This window comes from Gorilla gorilla, chromosome 17 (assembly GCF_029281585.2).
Source record: "Gorilla gorilla gorilla isolate KB3781 chromosome 17, NHGRI_mGorGor1-v2.1_pri, whole genome shotgun sequence".
In the NCBI taxonomy this organism is placed as follows: domain Eukaryota; kingdom Metazoa; phylum Chordata; class Mammalia; order Primates; family Hominidae; genus Gorilla; species Gorilla gorilla.
In genome coordinates, this window is record NC_073241.2 from 89229591 (window position 1) to 89245905 (window position 16315).

Sequence of the window (16315 nt, forward strand, 5' to 3'; positions counted from 1 at the left end):
ATCGACCTATCTGGAAGGACACACACAAATCCCTTCCCAACTCAAACACGATGTTCTTTCTGGCTGGCACCAGGGCTTCTGTTTGCAGTGACTTCCTGGGACCCGGAGCTTTCTCACAGGGCCTCTGGCATCTCCTCTGCGGTGATTAAGGTTCTTCTCATTTCCCTTCCCTGTTACTGCCCATACTCTTCAAGTTCGAAAAGTTTCCTTTTCCAATCTCTTTTCCGGGCTTGTTTACCCAAGTCTCTAATTGCTAAGGCCTCTGGTCTCTCCCCACCCACAACTTTCCTCCTGGTTAAACCCTTCCCCTCCCGCCACTCCCAGCTCCCGCCACTCCCAGCTCCCGCCACCACTGCCGCTGACGACGTCCAGCGTTTGCAGAAGGTCAAAGCCGACCCCCTTCTCCTCCCACCTCGTTTTGTAAGGAAGTAATTTCGGGGCCAAGCGCTCTGCGCCCCCCGCCGCGGGTCGGCGCCGCCGCGGGTCGGGAGCGTGTCCGGGCAGGTCGCGCTCAGCGGGGTACTTCCCCGCCCGCCTGGGTCCCGCGTCCGCTCCCGTAACGCCGTCTGCGGGGCGGGGACAGGGGCGGGGACAGGGGCGGGCCGGGTGTCTAGTTTCCCTACGTCACCAGGGAAGTTCTCACTGGACAAAAGCGTGGTCTCTGGCGCGCGGACCTCACAGTTTCCCGGGCACTCACCGTGTGTAGTTGGCATCTCCGCGCGTCCGGACACGCGATCCCAGCATCCCTGCCTGCGGGACTGTTCGTGTTCAGCTCGCGTCCTGCAGCTGTCCGAGGTGCTCCAGTTGGAGGCTGAGGTTCCCGGGCTCTGTAGCTGAGTGGGCGGCGGCACCGGCGGAGATGCCTGGGAAGAAGGCGCGCAAGAACGCTCAACCGAGCCCCGCGCGGGCTCCAGCAGGTACCGACCCGCTGGGGCCAGCGAAGACCCAGGCCGGGCGGGGTCGGGGCCGGGGTCGAGGTCTCGGCTGGGGCGGGCTCAGCTCGTCGGGGCTCAAGCACAGACTGCACGGGGGTCAAGGTCGGGCCAGGTCTGTGCCCTGGCGCGAGCCTTAGGGGCGCCTCCGGAAAGTTCTTCGGGGTTTTTCCCCAGGACCGGCGGGTACGGCGAGGGACCAAGCCGGCTTTGGGATTGAGATGCAGCTGCGTTTCACCAGGGGCAAAAAGCTCCTTTCCTCCTCGCCACTTGCCCTTCCCCGGGGCCACGAGGAACAAGTGCAAGTGTAGGCGGCTGTCTCTAGGAGAAAGTCATTGTCGCGGCAGAAGGGGCAGGAGAGAGCCCCGGGGACCGCCTGGACTCCCAGCGCTTCCAGAGACGGCCCCACAAGGGCCCCTGTGTTCAGGAGCCTAGAAAATCTTGTAACACTTAAATAATCGATATTGTGGGAGGTGGGGATAGGAGAATAGGAGTTAGTCCGCTCCTTTTTTTCATTCATTCATTCGCACTCCCCACCCCGATACATACAGCTCCATCGTAACTTTTCAGGCCAGCGCCCCGGCCCCATCCTTTTTCTAAATCTAAACAGAGAACCCAGTCACTGCCCAGAGCCCGAAGTCTGTGTGGGCCATACTGCTGTTGCATCAGACGATTATACGCCCCCCCAACCTTTTAAGTTACTTTCATTTTATAGAGCTCCTGGGGCGTGCGAAGGAAGTGGTACATTGCAAATGTGACCATGCCTAAGTTGGTAACAGGCTGCTGTCTCTGGCGCTTGTGTGGGATGGAAAAAGCTTTGTCTACCTTTTGTGATGTCTTAGGATTCTGACCTTGTTTCTTTCTGAAGGATCTTACCTATGCATAGCACTTTCTGGTCCGACTTAATTCCCAAGAACAGGAAGCAGCACAAAGTCCCTCTTAAACTTGATTTGATTGATACTAATACATTTATAGGTGTGTAATGCAATTTTTAAAAAATTAAGGAAATGACCGGGAAGTATTTTCTGCCTTGTTTTCTACATTTTTGGTGAAAGGGATAACTTTTCCACTTAGAATTCAGGGCTTCCAGTGTCGGATGCTGAATGGTATTTGGTTTTTCTTTTAGAACTGTATATTAATATATCTCAATCTCTGTAGACAACATGTCTACGTAAATACTTCCCAACATGTTTGATCTTGTAGCCCATAAAGAATAACATCTTAAGGGATTTATTAGGTCTCTTGGTGTAGGAGTTAGGAAAGATTTCACTCACTTCTTGTAGAGAGAAATTGGTTGAAATATAGGTTTAAGATTTTGCTTTACTATATATTGACAGCTTTGATTTATTTGGAGCCTAAATACGGTATTTTCAGGGTCGATTTATAAAATAGACCAGATTTTAATTTGTAATCATGATTTTTAATGTTTGTAATCACGAAGTGTACCCGAAAGACCTCAAGCTGCCCTTTGAAATATTCAAGAAAATTGAAATTATAGTCAGTATAGATACGATATTATAGTCAGTATAGTGTTAACTGCACTTACTGAAAAAAGTGTACTTGGAAATTATAAGCATTATTTTTCTTAATATTCAGTTAGAATAACTCAATTCCAAAAAGTAGTAAACGTGTGAATTAAACATTGCTTATTTTCTGCTCCTCTCATTTCCATAAAGGCAATGGATTGGTACATAATGGGGTTATAGGAAGAAGTGGGTTTACATTAAAATAGAAATGTTTAAATTATTTTAGAGAATGTGGACTTAATTTTAGAATAAGATTTTATGAGTCTTTTATGAGAAAATATCAGAGTTTTTTAACGAGAAAAAGAATACCTCTAGATTTGCCTATATAATGAGAGTATAACCTAAGCTGTAAATTATTGCCATTTGAAAATCAAATCCTACTTGAAAGCCACACAGAACTTGACTTCTGTTTCCCAGCCAACCTTAAATGAAGAGAAAAAGATGACATCATCTAAGGCTGGTGACTTATGCTACTCTTTGTAGCATTGCTTTTAAAATAAACAAAGTGGTTTTACAATGTTCTCACATCCCAAAGAATAATAATGCTACTCTTTGTGGTATTTGACATATTTGAAGGTAAGGTAACACTTGCCTCATCCAGGATGCATTTTTAAAAAACTCAAAGTAAATGTCTTTATTCTTACCTTAACGATTGCTTTCGGTGAGTCACAATGTGTGTAAGTGTGTGTGCGTGTCACATTTGGAAAACAGGTGCACATAAAGCCAAAGTTAAGAGAAATGCTTCCTGGGATACTCAAATTTGTCACTAGTGTGGGCATATTAGGTCTTGCTGGTTACAGTCTGTAATATCAATGTTCATGTCCATGTTTTGCTTTCCTTCTCAGAGCTGGAAGTCGAGTGTGCTACTCAACTCAGGAGATTTGGAGACAAACTGAACTTCCGGCAGAAACTTCTGAATCTGATATCCAAACTCTTCTGCTCAGGAACCTGACTGCATCAAAAACTTGCATGAGGGGACTCCTTCAAAAGAGTTTTCTCAGGAGGTGCACATTTCATCAGTTTGAAGAAAGACTGCATTGTAATTGGGAGGAATGTGAAGGTGCATTCATGGGTGCCCTTGGAAACGGAAGATGGAATACATCAAAGTGAATTTCTGTTCAAGATTTCCCAGATTATCATTCTTTGGGATGAGAGAACATTATAAAACCACTTTGTTTATTTTAAAGCAAGAATGGAAGACCCTTGAAAATAAGGAAGTAATTATTGACACATTTCTTTTTTACTTAGAGAATTGTTCTAGTGTTTTTGCTGAAGATTACCGCTGGCCTACTGTGAAGGGAGATGACCCGTGATTAGACTGGGCGGCTGAGGAGAAACAGTTCAGTGCATTGTTGTTGTTGCTGTTTTTGGTGTTTTGCTTTTCAGTGCCAACTCAGCACATTGTATATGATTCGGTTTATACATATTACCTTGTTATAATGAAAAAATTCATTCTGAGAACACTGAAATGTTACAGTCAGTGTTGATTTCTTCGGTCACTACACAACGTAAAATCATTTGTTTCTTTTGCCTCAAATTGTATTGCTTCTGTTCAGATGATCTTTCATTCAATGTGTTCCTGTTGGGCATTACTAGAAACTATGGAAAACTGGAAAATAACTTTGAAAAAATTGGATAGAAGTATAGGAGGGTTACTTGGGGCCAGTAAATCAGTAGACTGAACATTCAATATAATAAAAGAACATGGGGATTTTGTATAACCAGGGATAATAAAAAGAAAAAAGAAGTTGATTTTTAATTGATGTTTTTGAAACTTAGTAAAACAAATATTCAGAAGTAACTTGATAAGAAATGAATGTTTCTAAAGAAGTTTCTAAAGATTTGGAAAATGCTCCTTGTCACATTAGTTAGTGTGCATCCTGCAAAAAGTGATCTCTTAATGTAAATTAAGAATATTTTCATAATTGGAATATACTTTTCTTAAAAAAAAGGAACAGTTAGTTCTCATCTAGAATTGAAAGTTCCATATATGCATTGGTGAATATATATGTATACACATACTTACATACTTATATGGGTATCTGTATAGATAATTTGTATTAGAGTATTATATAGTTTCTTAGTAGGGTCTCAAGTAAGTTTCATTTTTTTATCTGGGCTATATACAGTCCTCAAATAAATAATGTCTTGATTTTATTTCAGCAGGAATAATTTTATTTATTTTGCCTATTTATAATTAAAGTATTTTTCTTTAGTTTGAAAATGTGTATTAAAGTTACATTTTTGAGTTACAAGAGTCTTATAACTACTTGAATTTTTAGTTAAAATGTCTTAATGTAGGTTGTAGTCACTTTAGATGGAAAATTACCTCACATCTGTTTTCTTCAGTATTACTTAACATTGTTTATTTAGTGGTAGAGAGTTTTTTTTTTTCAGCCTAGAGGCAGCTATCTTACCATCTGGTATTTATGGTCTAATTTGTATTTAAACATATGTAACATATAAAAGTTGATACTGTGGCAGTAAACTATTAGAAGTTTTCACTGTTCTTTTCTGTGTGTTAATTTTGTCTTCATCTTGTAAGCTACTAATTACTAAGTGTTCATTATCAAGCCAAAGTATTTTAACTGATTTCCATCAGCAGACATCCTCTGACCTTCTGACCACACTGTCTCCTCCCAGTAGTTGGAGTAGAAAATATAGGGGAGTTTGCATGATTTCTGCTCTCAAGGGACTTACACTTTAATTGGGAGGGGAAATAGTGAAAAATAGGAAATGAATGCCCGACATAGGTCCTTTTTTTTTCTGAGACAGAGTCTTGCTGTGTCGCCCAGGCTGGAGTGCATTGGCACAATTTTGGCTCACTGCAACCTCTGCCTCCTGGGTCTAAGTGATTCTCGTGCTAAAGCCTCCCCCACATGCCACCACACTGGGTAATTTTTGTGTTTTTAGTAGAGACGGGGATTTCACCATGTTGGCCAGGCTGGTCTTGAACTCCTGGCCTCAAGTCATCTGCCCGCCTCGGCCTCCCAAAGTGCTAGGATTACAGCCTATAGAGATTCATGATCTAATTAGAGGTGTTTTGTGAGCTGGCATCCTTGACTGCTCCTGGGTCTGTCTGGCAAGAGGAGCTGCAGTGCAGTTTCCTTTTTGGCGACCTCAGGCTTCTTCCTCTGCTTCCAGCCGTAGAGTAGCAAAGATTGCTTCATCTGAGGTTAGTCATGTGCAAAAGTAGGTGTAACTCAATGGCCTTCCTGTTTGAGTGTGAGAACTAAAAGATACCCCTAGTTTTTAGCTTCAATCTGGTAGCCACATCTTCACCCCACCTCTGCCAAGGGAAAGAGTCAGCTGACACCTTAGAATGTAAATTGCCTTCCTAACATGGAAAACGTGAGGGAAGAAGGAGGAGTTACTAGAGGAAAAGAAGAACCAGAGAGCTGAAGGATGCAGGCTTATGGGCAAGATACATAACAATCTGGAGGGAGAGGCTTTTGTCTGGGAAAGTGGGGTGGAGGTGGGAGCTTGGCTTCAGAAAGGGTGGGGACAAACTACATGATTCGATTTGAGAATCACTGGAAGAGTAACTCCCGTCTCCAAGCCTGTTCGCATAGCCAGAATTGTTTTGCTAAAAGTGCACCTTATTAGTTCTCGCCACCACTAGAAAACAAGGAAAAAAAGTGTACCTCAGGCTCTTTTATATAAAGAGTAGCACATGAAGGCTTAGGCACAGATTCACAATCTTCAGATATTAGAGCTATATATTTTTTGAGAACCATATTTTAATGTTAAAAAATGTCCAAGATGTTCAGGCAATTCTATCTGTTGACTGACAAAAACTGCTAGCTTTTAAATTTGCATTTATATTATAAAAGAAAATGTATCTATCCGTGAATAAGTTGTTCTTCAGTTTAAAGAACTGTGTGCTGTGATTTGGGTTTTGGAATCCATTGCAATAACTCTACAAACTCCTCCCTGCCCCACTTCCTCTCAATCACGGAGCAGAAACCACCTAAAGGGTCAAAAATCCTGTAAATCTCATTGTCAATCATCAAAGGGGACGCTCCATCAGGAAGAGAACAAACACCTTAAAAATAGAGTAGTGACTGGAAGTGCTGCGGTACAAGGAGTATCCCACTTTAGAATCTTGAAGCTGGACTTTCAAGGCAAAATCATGAATGAGCTGTGTGACCTTGGGCAAGACAACCTCTCTGAGCCACAGTTCATCTCTGAAATTGAGACTTAGATCATCTTTAAGGTCCTCTGAAGTTTGAATCATAAAACGGGATGGCAAAGGAGTCTGAAGGTCTCCCACCATAGTTCCAAGTCTGTTGGCCCCCACTCCTGAGCTTATTTCAGGCACTGTAAGAGGAAAGTTAAGGGTTTGCAAAAAGAAGCAGGGGAGTGGGATTTTAAAACACCCCCCTCCCCAAATTTCTGTTTTCTGGATTCTTCCCCCAAACATTGATTCTAAATCTTAGAGGAGGTTGAGTGGGAACCTCTTGGACTTGTATTTTCTTAGAAAGGGAGTTTGCTATGCATGCAAGCTTTCCCAGTGATGGTATCACTGCCAGAATTCCTTCTTATGTGGAGCTGAAAGTAGATACGGTCACCTGATAGACATACCCTGCGGTGTCATCATGTGAATTTTCTCAAGTAATAGTTCATGGTTAAAGAGCAAAACATTTGTCAATACCGCCCAGGCACTAACTTTAGTTTCTCTTTTAAAAACTTTCAGAAATCTGTTTAGCCAATTCAGGGTGAAACATTCATGCTCACGATTTATTCCCTTATGGTTTTCTTCCAAATATACCATTCTTCAAATCACCAGAGAAACAGGAGAGTTGGTAAGAGTTATAGATGGGGATTTTGGATTCTTTAATTTATCAAGTAATTAACCACATGCTCTGGGCACCTCCCAACCACCCCCCGCCCTGATACAGTCCATGTAATCTATGCTGTCTGCCATTAGACATTGCTCAGTGCGAGAAGCCTCAGCTTGGATTTACACTGTGCAATAAGATAGAATAGAACAACATAGAATGTGCAAATAACTCCTTGATATTTCTTGTGTTTTAGGAAAATGCCTCTATTGTTCTTCTCATGCTCTCTCACTATAATCTCTAGCAGAGCCTATGACATTTGCCCATTTCCAAATTCACATCTTTACTCTGCCATTTTCAGTACGACTATGTCCCTTTCCCACAATTGTCATTGTCATTGCCTCTGGCTTCAGAATTGTCATTTCGCCACTTTGTGCAACTCTGGATAAATATTTGATCTCTGTTTTCTTATAAACTGGTCTAAAATATATCTATTTCAAAGCGTCATTGAAAATCAAATGAGATGAGATGAATATAGTGCCTGGTTCACAGTCAGTGTCCAGTAAGTATGAGTTAACTTTCCCGACAAGATGGAGGGAGGGTTAGAGGTTAGCTTTCCTACAAAGCTATGGAAGATCTTACCCAATTAAGGTTGTTAGACTGAAATGAAACCTTTCAAAGGAAAGACGTTTGAAACGTTTCAAACGAAACCTTTCAAAGGAAAGCAGTGGTGGAGCTGGAGGGGAAGTGGCAGTTTTTCCCTTGATGAGGTCATCTGCTTTTAATTTATAAACACTTAGTAATGGTAAACTGTTTTTTTTTTTTCAGCTGGTATACAATAGCTTTCACAAGCACTATTGAATTGTCCAAAGCCCCTTGCATGTATTCATATAAAAATTCAGGTCCTGATTTACATACATTTCAAGAAGTAGAAAGAAAGTTCCGGTCTAGTTATTTTTGACTGGGGTAAGGCTAGATTTGGGTACAGTAATTTTTCAAAAGGGAATCTTGAAATGCTCTCTCTGAGATAAGACAAAAAAAAAGTGTTAATTTGGAAAACACAGGTCAAACCCCAGCTGCCTTTGTTTTTGGCTTTATGGAGTCAGTTGCACACATTCACAGGGGTGCAACACTGCTACGTTAGCACTATACTCACATGACTCATATATACTTATATATACATGTATGTACGTTTATACACATATGAGTATATACTAATAGAACAAAACTTCCACTAGATAAATACTACTCACTGACAAACCCATCATGTGCCAAATACTTTAGAAACATAACTTTATTAATCCATGTGGTGCTCAGACACTCCTATTCGGAAAGTATGATTATCTTTTTCATTGTAGGAAGCAGCCTCAGAGAATCAGCAGTGTCCTCAAAGTCCCAAAGTAGTCGATTGGCAAATGAGGAGAAGTCACAGGATTTGAACTTGGGCTTTTCTTTCTTTTTCCTTTTTTTTTCTTTTTTGAGACAATCTAGCTCTATTGCCCAGGCTGGAGTGCAGTGGTGCAATCTCAGCTCATTGCAGCCTCCATCTCCTTGGTTCAAGCGATTCTCGTGCCTCAGCCTCCTGAGTAGCTGGGATTATAGGCTCACACCACCACGCCTGGCTAATTTTTGCATTTTTAGTAGAGACAGGGTTTTGCCATGTTGGCCAGGCTGGTCTTGAACTCCTGACCTCAAGTGATCCGCTCTCCTCGGCCTTCCAAAGTGCTGGGATTACAGGCGTGAGCCACCTCGCCCGGACTGAACTTGTGTCTTTCTGACCTCAAAATTCTTTTATCTTCCTACCACAACGCGACTGCCTCCCAGCGTGGGGCTGGAGGCAGGATCCCCGTCCCAGAGCAACGCTAGTTTGTTTTCCATCCTGAGTCTCATTAATTACAACCAAGGTTTACACCTCTGGGTGTTCTGAGGAAGGCTGATGATTAAGCCAGCTGATAGGCAAAAAAAAAAAAGACTGATCATCGCAGCCCCTATTTGCACTCATCTGGTATAGGGGCTTTCCAATCTGCAGCAATAAATGAGACTAACCCTATAAACTGTCTCACGTTAATCCAAGAAGGTAGGTAGAGCAAGCCAGTCAGGAACAGTCAGGTGGCATCTCACTCCCGGAGGGATTTTGTGGTGGAGGAGAATAGAATTAATTCTGAAAGAAACAGCATTCATGGGCTCGCTTTTTACCACCTTAAGCCCAAACAGCACCTACTGAGACGGACCTGCAGGAGCTATTTGTAAATGGAAAGAAAGGTATTAAAAGAAGCCTGTCAAAACAGCAACGGGTGTGTTTTTTCGGCTCCCCTGCGGTATCCACCCTATTTCAGCAAGTCTAGGCAGAAGTCAGGAAGGAAGATTAAATGGCTGCCACTACTTTAAAAAAAATCAAACAACAGAGAACATCTAGACTAACCAGTGTATGTTTGTGATGATTCATTTTGGACAAGTGTTGGGAACCCGTCAGAAATCAACGGGTGGTTATATTGTGAAATCCTCTGGTTTTAGAAAGCCTGCATTTGTAGTAAGAGATTCCCAAATGCTGTCTTCAAGAAATACGCATTTATTGATTCATCAGGAAAACACTCCTCTTTTCCTATCTGAATAAAAATGACACAATACAGCGCTGGCCACTGAAGTGAGAAAACAGCTCCTTCAGCCCTTTCAAAATCTTTACTGATGTTATATTAAAATGAACAGGTTTCTGAGAACTAGAAAGTCAAGACTAGAACTTTAACTTTCAAAATGTCATTATAGAGGAATAGAAGGAAGTCAGGCTAATAACTTATCAATGACTCCTGAGCTACCCTGCTATTCAGAGACCTTTCCCGGAGTCTTGGAAAGCACCTAGTCTGGATGATAAATCTAGACTTTTTTTCTGAACTTTAAATTAACGTAAACAAGGACAAAGGGCAGTAACAAGGAGTCAGTGTGCTACTTACCAACCATACTATTTTTAGAATAAGTTGGCTAACTTAAAAAGTATGTATACTTGCTTAAAACACACTTTCCTGTAAGTTTCAACCCACGTTATCTTACACTTACCCTGAAATTTTTTCTTTAAAAATATTGTGGGAGGCCACAGATATTGGCCCTTTTCTTTATGAAAGCATTTTATTGTTTCATCCTTAATGAATATGGAAATTTCTTTGGTACCGGCTTGCCTCTGACTGTCCCGCTTTTAAAACTGAAAGTCCCTTGGCCAGATGCCTGTGGCTCATACCTGAAATCCCAGCATTTCGGAAGGCCAAGGCAGGAGGATCACTAGAGCCCAGGAGTTCACGACCAGCCTGGGCAACGTGGTGAAACTCTATCTCTACTAAAAATCCAAAAATTAGCCAGGCGTGGTGGCACGTGCCTGTAATCCCAGCTACTTGGGAGGCTGAGGCACCAGAATTGATTGAACCCGGGAGGCAGAGGTTGCAGTGAGCAGAGACCGAGCCACTGTACTTCAGCCTGGGTGACAGAGCGAAATTCTGTCTCAAAAATAAATAAACTAAATAAAAACAGGCTGGGTGTTGTGGCTCACGCCTGTAATCCCAAAACTTTGGGAGGCTGAGGTGGGTGGATCACCTGAGGTCGGGAGTTTGAGACCAGCCTGGCCAACATGGCGAAACCCTGTCTCTACTGAAAATACAAAAATTAGCCAGGCATGTGGTGCTGCACCTGTGGTCCCAGCTACTGGGGAGGCTGAGGAAGGAGAATTGCTTGAACCCGGGAGGTGGAGGTTGCAGTGAGCCGAGATCGTGCCACTGCACTCCAGCCTGGGAGACAGAGGGAGATTTCATCTCATAAAATAAAATAAATAAAAAAAATATAAAAAAAAAAAACTGAAAGTACCATGTCCTGGAAATGCTCTCATTTCCAGGCAAATCAGGTGAGTCACCCTTGTAAGGTTGTAATGTGATTCCATGTGAAACGTTAGTAGATTTAACCCTAAGAATCTACATCTAAGTAGCTATATCCTACTAACTTTTTTTTTTTTTTTTTTTTGAGACAAGGTCTTGCTCTGTTACCCAGGATGGAGTGCAGAGGCACAATCTCAGCTCACTGTAACCTCTAGACTCTTGGGTTCAAGGGATTCTCCTGCCTCTGCTTCTCTAGTAACTGGGATTACAGGTGCGTGCCGGCACACCCAGCTAATTTTTGTATTTTAAGTAGAGATGGGGTTTCACCACGTTGGCCAAGCTGGTCTCAAACTCCTGACCTCCACCCATTTCGGCCTCCCACAGTGCTGGGATACAAGCATAAGCCACCACACCCGGCCCCCACTTACTTTTTTTCACCACTTTTGACTCAGTTTTGAGAAGGATATAATCATTATTCCCTGCCTATCACAAGTTTCACTAGAGGATTAAAAGATACCATGGAGTCAAAACTCTCAGCCCAGGGCATGACTGTTCATAAGCCACCAGTAAATGGCTGAAAAAAAAATACTTTGTAGGATTACAGAGGGTTTACAAAAGCCAAATGTTATCACAGTTGTTGGAATTATTAAGTACAAAATGAGTGAAGAGATAAAGACATTCCTCCTGATTTATGGACTTTACAGTTGAGAAGACAGATGAACACAACCAGATGAAATATCTGCAAATAGTTCAGAACTTAAAGTTATAAGCCAAGAAAGTATTCACTAGAAAAAAGAAAAAATGGCTGGGTGCAGTGACTCACTGCTGCAGTCCCAGCACTTTCAGAGGCCAAGGTCGGGGGATCGCTAGAGCCCAGGAGTTTAAGACCAGCTTGGGCAACACGAGGAAATCTTGTCTCTACAAAAAATAAAAATTAAAAATAATTAGCTGGCATGGTGGAGCGTGCCTGTAGCCCCAGCTACTTGGTGGGATGAGGCTGGAGGATGGCCAGAGTCCAGTAGGTCTAGGCTACAGTGAGCTGAGAACATGCCACCACACTGTAGCCTGGGCCATAGAGCAAGACTGTCTCAAAATAAGAAAAAAAAAGTCAGGTAATATCAGTTACTTTTTATTTCAAGTAAAGAAAGGTGTTTATTTCACAATCAGATAAGTTATTTTATTGTCAAAATCACTAGTGACTTAATTAATGAGCAGGTCTACCAAGTTATTATTGGGACTGCTTTTCCAAAAACTAGTTGCTTTGTTGACTTCCTCAAATATACTGTACTTTTGCCATGTTGTAATCTGTCTTCCATCTCCATTTTTTTTTCCACAGTTACTGTTTTCCTAAAGGTCACTAGTGGTCTAATTGCCACATCCAAAGGCCCCTTTTTACATTGCATCATGCTAAACCTCTGAGAGTCATCTCCTCCTTCAAACTCATGTAAAGTGATTGGCACTTGTCTCCATGCACCTCGAGCCCTCTTAACTCCACTTAGCAAGTTCCTCTTCCCTTTTGTTCCTTAAGTTTCAGAAGGTTCATCTTTCAACCATGTTATCTAAGAGTAATGACCTCATGTGCCCTCTTTAAGTTAATTGATTTCCAATTTTCATCTTTCATCTGGCTTCTCTCCCCCTCTCCCAAGCTCTGTCTCTCTGCTTCCCTTTTAAGGATTTGTTTACGCTTTTCATCAACTCTGGATTTCTTTCTTTTCTTATTTTTACTGCTCAAAGCTCTGTCATCCTTCAAGGTCCATGTCAAAATCCATTTCCTCTGAGAATTCTTTTCAGATTGTTCAGAACAGAAAGGACATTCTATCTTTTAGATTCCCATAGCACATTTTTCTTTTCCAGATCATTACTTCATTGTTGATTCCTTATGGACAAGTGTTGGGGACCTGGCAGGGAAAAATGGGTGGTTATATTATGAAATTCTTTGATTTCACGAAGGTTACTTTTTTAGTAGGTAGGAGGTTCCCACATGTTCTCTCTTCAAGAAACACACATTTATTAATTTGTCAGAAAAATACCCCTCTTTTCCCATGTGAAAACAAAGACTTGTACAATACAATATAGCACATGAAATTATAGGCATAACAGGTTTTGTCTGCCTCTTCAACTTGATTATATGTTCCTGTAGTTATAACATAGATCTAATTTATTTTTCCCCCTGCTTCACTTAGCAAAATGACTATTATTCATTTGTTCACTCATTCATTCATTCATCCATAAAATAATTTTTGACCAGATGTGCCAAGAACTATTTGACATAGAGATACTGAGATAGAACAACGAGGAGGACATACTACAGCCTCAAATGTCTCAAAGTCTATAGGGAACAACAATTCAAAAATTAATTAAAGGCTTAATTATAATTAAACCTTTAATACAGTGCTAGGAGGTGAGTAGAAAGCACTGTGGAAGCTCTGAAGAGGCTCACAAAATGTGTGTATGTGTGTGTGAGCCTGGCAGGAGGGATTGAAGTCTTCATGGAATAGAGGTTGCCTGAAATGATTGTTTTAGTTACATATTACTGTAATAAATTACTCAGAAATTTAGCAGCTTAAAACAGCATGCACTTATTGTCTCCTAGTTTCTGTGGATCAAGATTCTGTGCATGGATTAGCTGGATCTTCTCCGTCAGAGTCTCTGACAAAGCTGCAATCAAGTTGTTGGCTAGGGCTGTGGTATCAACTGAAGGCTCCAATGGAGAAGGATTCATTCTAAGCTCTCTTGTGGTTGTTGGAAGGACTTGATTTTGACACTGTTGTTGCCTGAAGGCCTCAGTTCCTAACTGGCAGTTGTCAAGAGGCCATCCTCTATTTTTTGCCACCTAGGCCTCTCCAGCCTGCTTCCTCAAAAGAAACATTTGAGGAGAACCAGAGAGAGAAAGTGCAAACAAGATGGAAGTCACAGTCATGTATAATCTAATCATGGAAGTGACCTCTCGTCCCTTTCATTATATTCTATTTCCTAGAAACAAGTCACCAGGTCAGACCTATACTTGGGGAAAAGGGATCACACAAGATGTGAAAAGTAGGAGTTGGGGATTCTTGAATTTTTTTTTTTTTCTTTTTGGCAGGGTTTTGCTTTTTCACCCAGATTGGAGTTTAGTGGCACAATCATAGCTCACTGTAGTGTTGACCTCCTGGGCTCAAGGATCCTCTTACCTCAGCCTCCTAAGTAGCAGGGACCACAGATGTGTGCCACCATGCCTGGCTAAGTTTTTAAAATTTTATGCTTATTTATTCTTTTTTCTGACCTAAGGTCTCACTCTGTTACCCAAGCTGGAGTGCAGTGTTTTGATCATGGCTCACTGCAGCCTTGACTTCCTGGGCTCAAGTGATGCCCCTACCTCAGTCTCCCATGGAGCTGGGACCACTTGTGCATGCCACTACTCCCTGCTAATATTTTTTTAAATTTTTGGTAGAGATGGGATCTCTCTCTGTTTCCCAGGCTGGTCTCAAACTACTGGCCTCAAGCTTTCTTCCTTCCTTGGCCTTTCAAAGTTCTGGGATTACAGGTGTGAGCCACTGTGCCTGGCCAAGGATCCGTTATTAAAGGCTGTCCACCACCACAATGAGTCTTAAAGAATAAGACGTTAACTCAAGACATCTTGCTCAGGCAAATGCATGATGAAGAGAACGCATATGGCAACATGCATAGGAGACACTTTCGTGCTGCTGGGTTTTAAAGTTTAAAGTAGGAGATGAAGGATTCAAGCCTGGAGAGTTAAGCAGGGTGTGGTTTGTCATATGAAGGGGCTTGGACTTTATCTTGTAAGTTGATTGGGCTGGTATAAGAAGGAGTAACTGGAAAGTTGACATTTTAGATACCTCGATCTGGTGCCTGGATAGAGGATAGATTTGAGAGGGATACATCTAGAATGTGAGAAGCCATGAAGACCTCAGTGTTGGCAGTCTTTTAGGGTAGGAGAAGAGGAAATGGGCCTGAGATATTAAAAAAGGTAAAGTGGGTTGAATTTTATTTGTTACGTCTGGGGATACTTAGGGAGAAACATCTTTCAGACAGTGTGGATATATATCTATGAAGTTCAGGAAAGATCTTAGCCCCAAGTTTGCGAGTCATATAAATATCAGTGGTGGGTACAACTAGAAGAGTTGAAGAGAGAATGAAATGAAAATGAATCTGGGGAATAGAAGTATGTAAAGAATGTACAGAGAAAGAGAGGCCTGAAAGAACAAGAAGGAACAATCAGAAATGAATGCCGAGAGAAAATATTGGCCAGGCACAGTGTCTCACACCTATAATCCCAGAACTTTGAAAAGTCAAGGAAAGAGGAAAGCTTCAGCCCAGGAGTTTGAGGCCAGTCTGGGAAACATAGAAAGATACCATCATTCAAGTCAAAGGATGAGAGGTGTTCGGATGCAGCAGAGAAATCCATCAGGATAAAGATTGAATGTCACTTTCACATTCATTCATTCACTCAATTCTTTATTTACCGGGCACTGAGCTAGGTATGGGCCATGAACAACATTTGACATTTTTCCTTCCCCTAGGGAAGTTATAGTCCAGTGGGTAAGATGGACATTGGAGATAGTTACAAGTACCCAAAGTAAATACAGAAAGTGCCACGAGCAAAACTAAGAAGGCACAAAATATTCAAGTGGAATCTTTTTAAAAAGCAGAGCAGGGGCACAGTTTTAGAGGTTCCATCGAGGAAATCTCTTTTACCAAGCCAGGCAGGAAGGCTGGGGTGCAGATTCCTAGCAGCTGTCCTCTGTGGCTTAGGTGTCCCAGCTTGCTTGGAACAATTAATAGGTCTATCATTTGCCTTTTTTTTTTTTTTTTTTTGAGGTAGAGTCTCGCTCTGTTGCCCAGGCTGGAGTGCAGTGGCATGATCTCAGCTCACTGCAACCTCCACCTCCCGGATTCAAGCAATTCTCCTGCCTCAGCCTCCTGAGTAGCTGGGATTACAGGCACGTGCCACCACGCCCGGCTAATTTTTGTATTTTTAGGAGAGACAGGGTTTTACTATGTTGGTCAGGCTAGTCTCGATCTCCTGACTTCGTGATTCTCCTGCCTCGGCCTCCCAAAGTGTTGGGATTACAGGTGTGAGCCACTGCGCCCGGCCCAAGGTCTATCATTTCCTAAGGTAACTGTACAAAGTACCACAGACTGGGTGGGTTAAAGCAGCAAGAATTTTTTCTTTCACACAGTTTTGCAGTCCAGAGTCCAAAATCAAGGTGTCAGCAGGGCCA

At 42.1% G+C, this 16315-nt stretch overlaps 1 protein-coding gene across 1 annotated transcript; it reads left to right on the plus strand.

Moving 5' to 3' along the window:
* The first annotated feature begins 666 nt into the window (after positions 1–666).
* Positions 667–4967, plus strand: LOC101152154 (phorbol-12-myristate-13-acetate-induced protein 1). Its single transcript, XM_004059484.4, has 2 exons — positions 667–917; positions 3304–4967. Exons 1-2 carry the CDS (start codon positions 860–862, stop codon positions 3408–3410), a joined length of 165 nt encoding a protein of 54 aa, XP_004059532.1. The 5' UTR covers positions 667–859; the 3' UTR covers positions 3411–4967.
* The last annotated feature ends 11348 nt before the right edge of the window (positions 4968–16315 follow it).

Excerpts from the sequence above, each read along its gene's own strand:
- LOC101152154 (XM_004059484.4), top strand. The coding sequence starts at position 860 with ATGCCTGGGAAGAAGGCGCGCAAGAACGCTCAACCGAGCCCCGCGCGG. Across the intron at positions 918-3,303 it reads CCCCGCGCGGGCTCCAGCAG|AGCTGGAAGTCGAGTGTGCT; the intron begins GTACCGACCCGC and ends TTTCCTTCTCAG.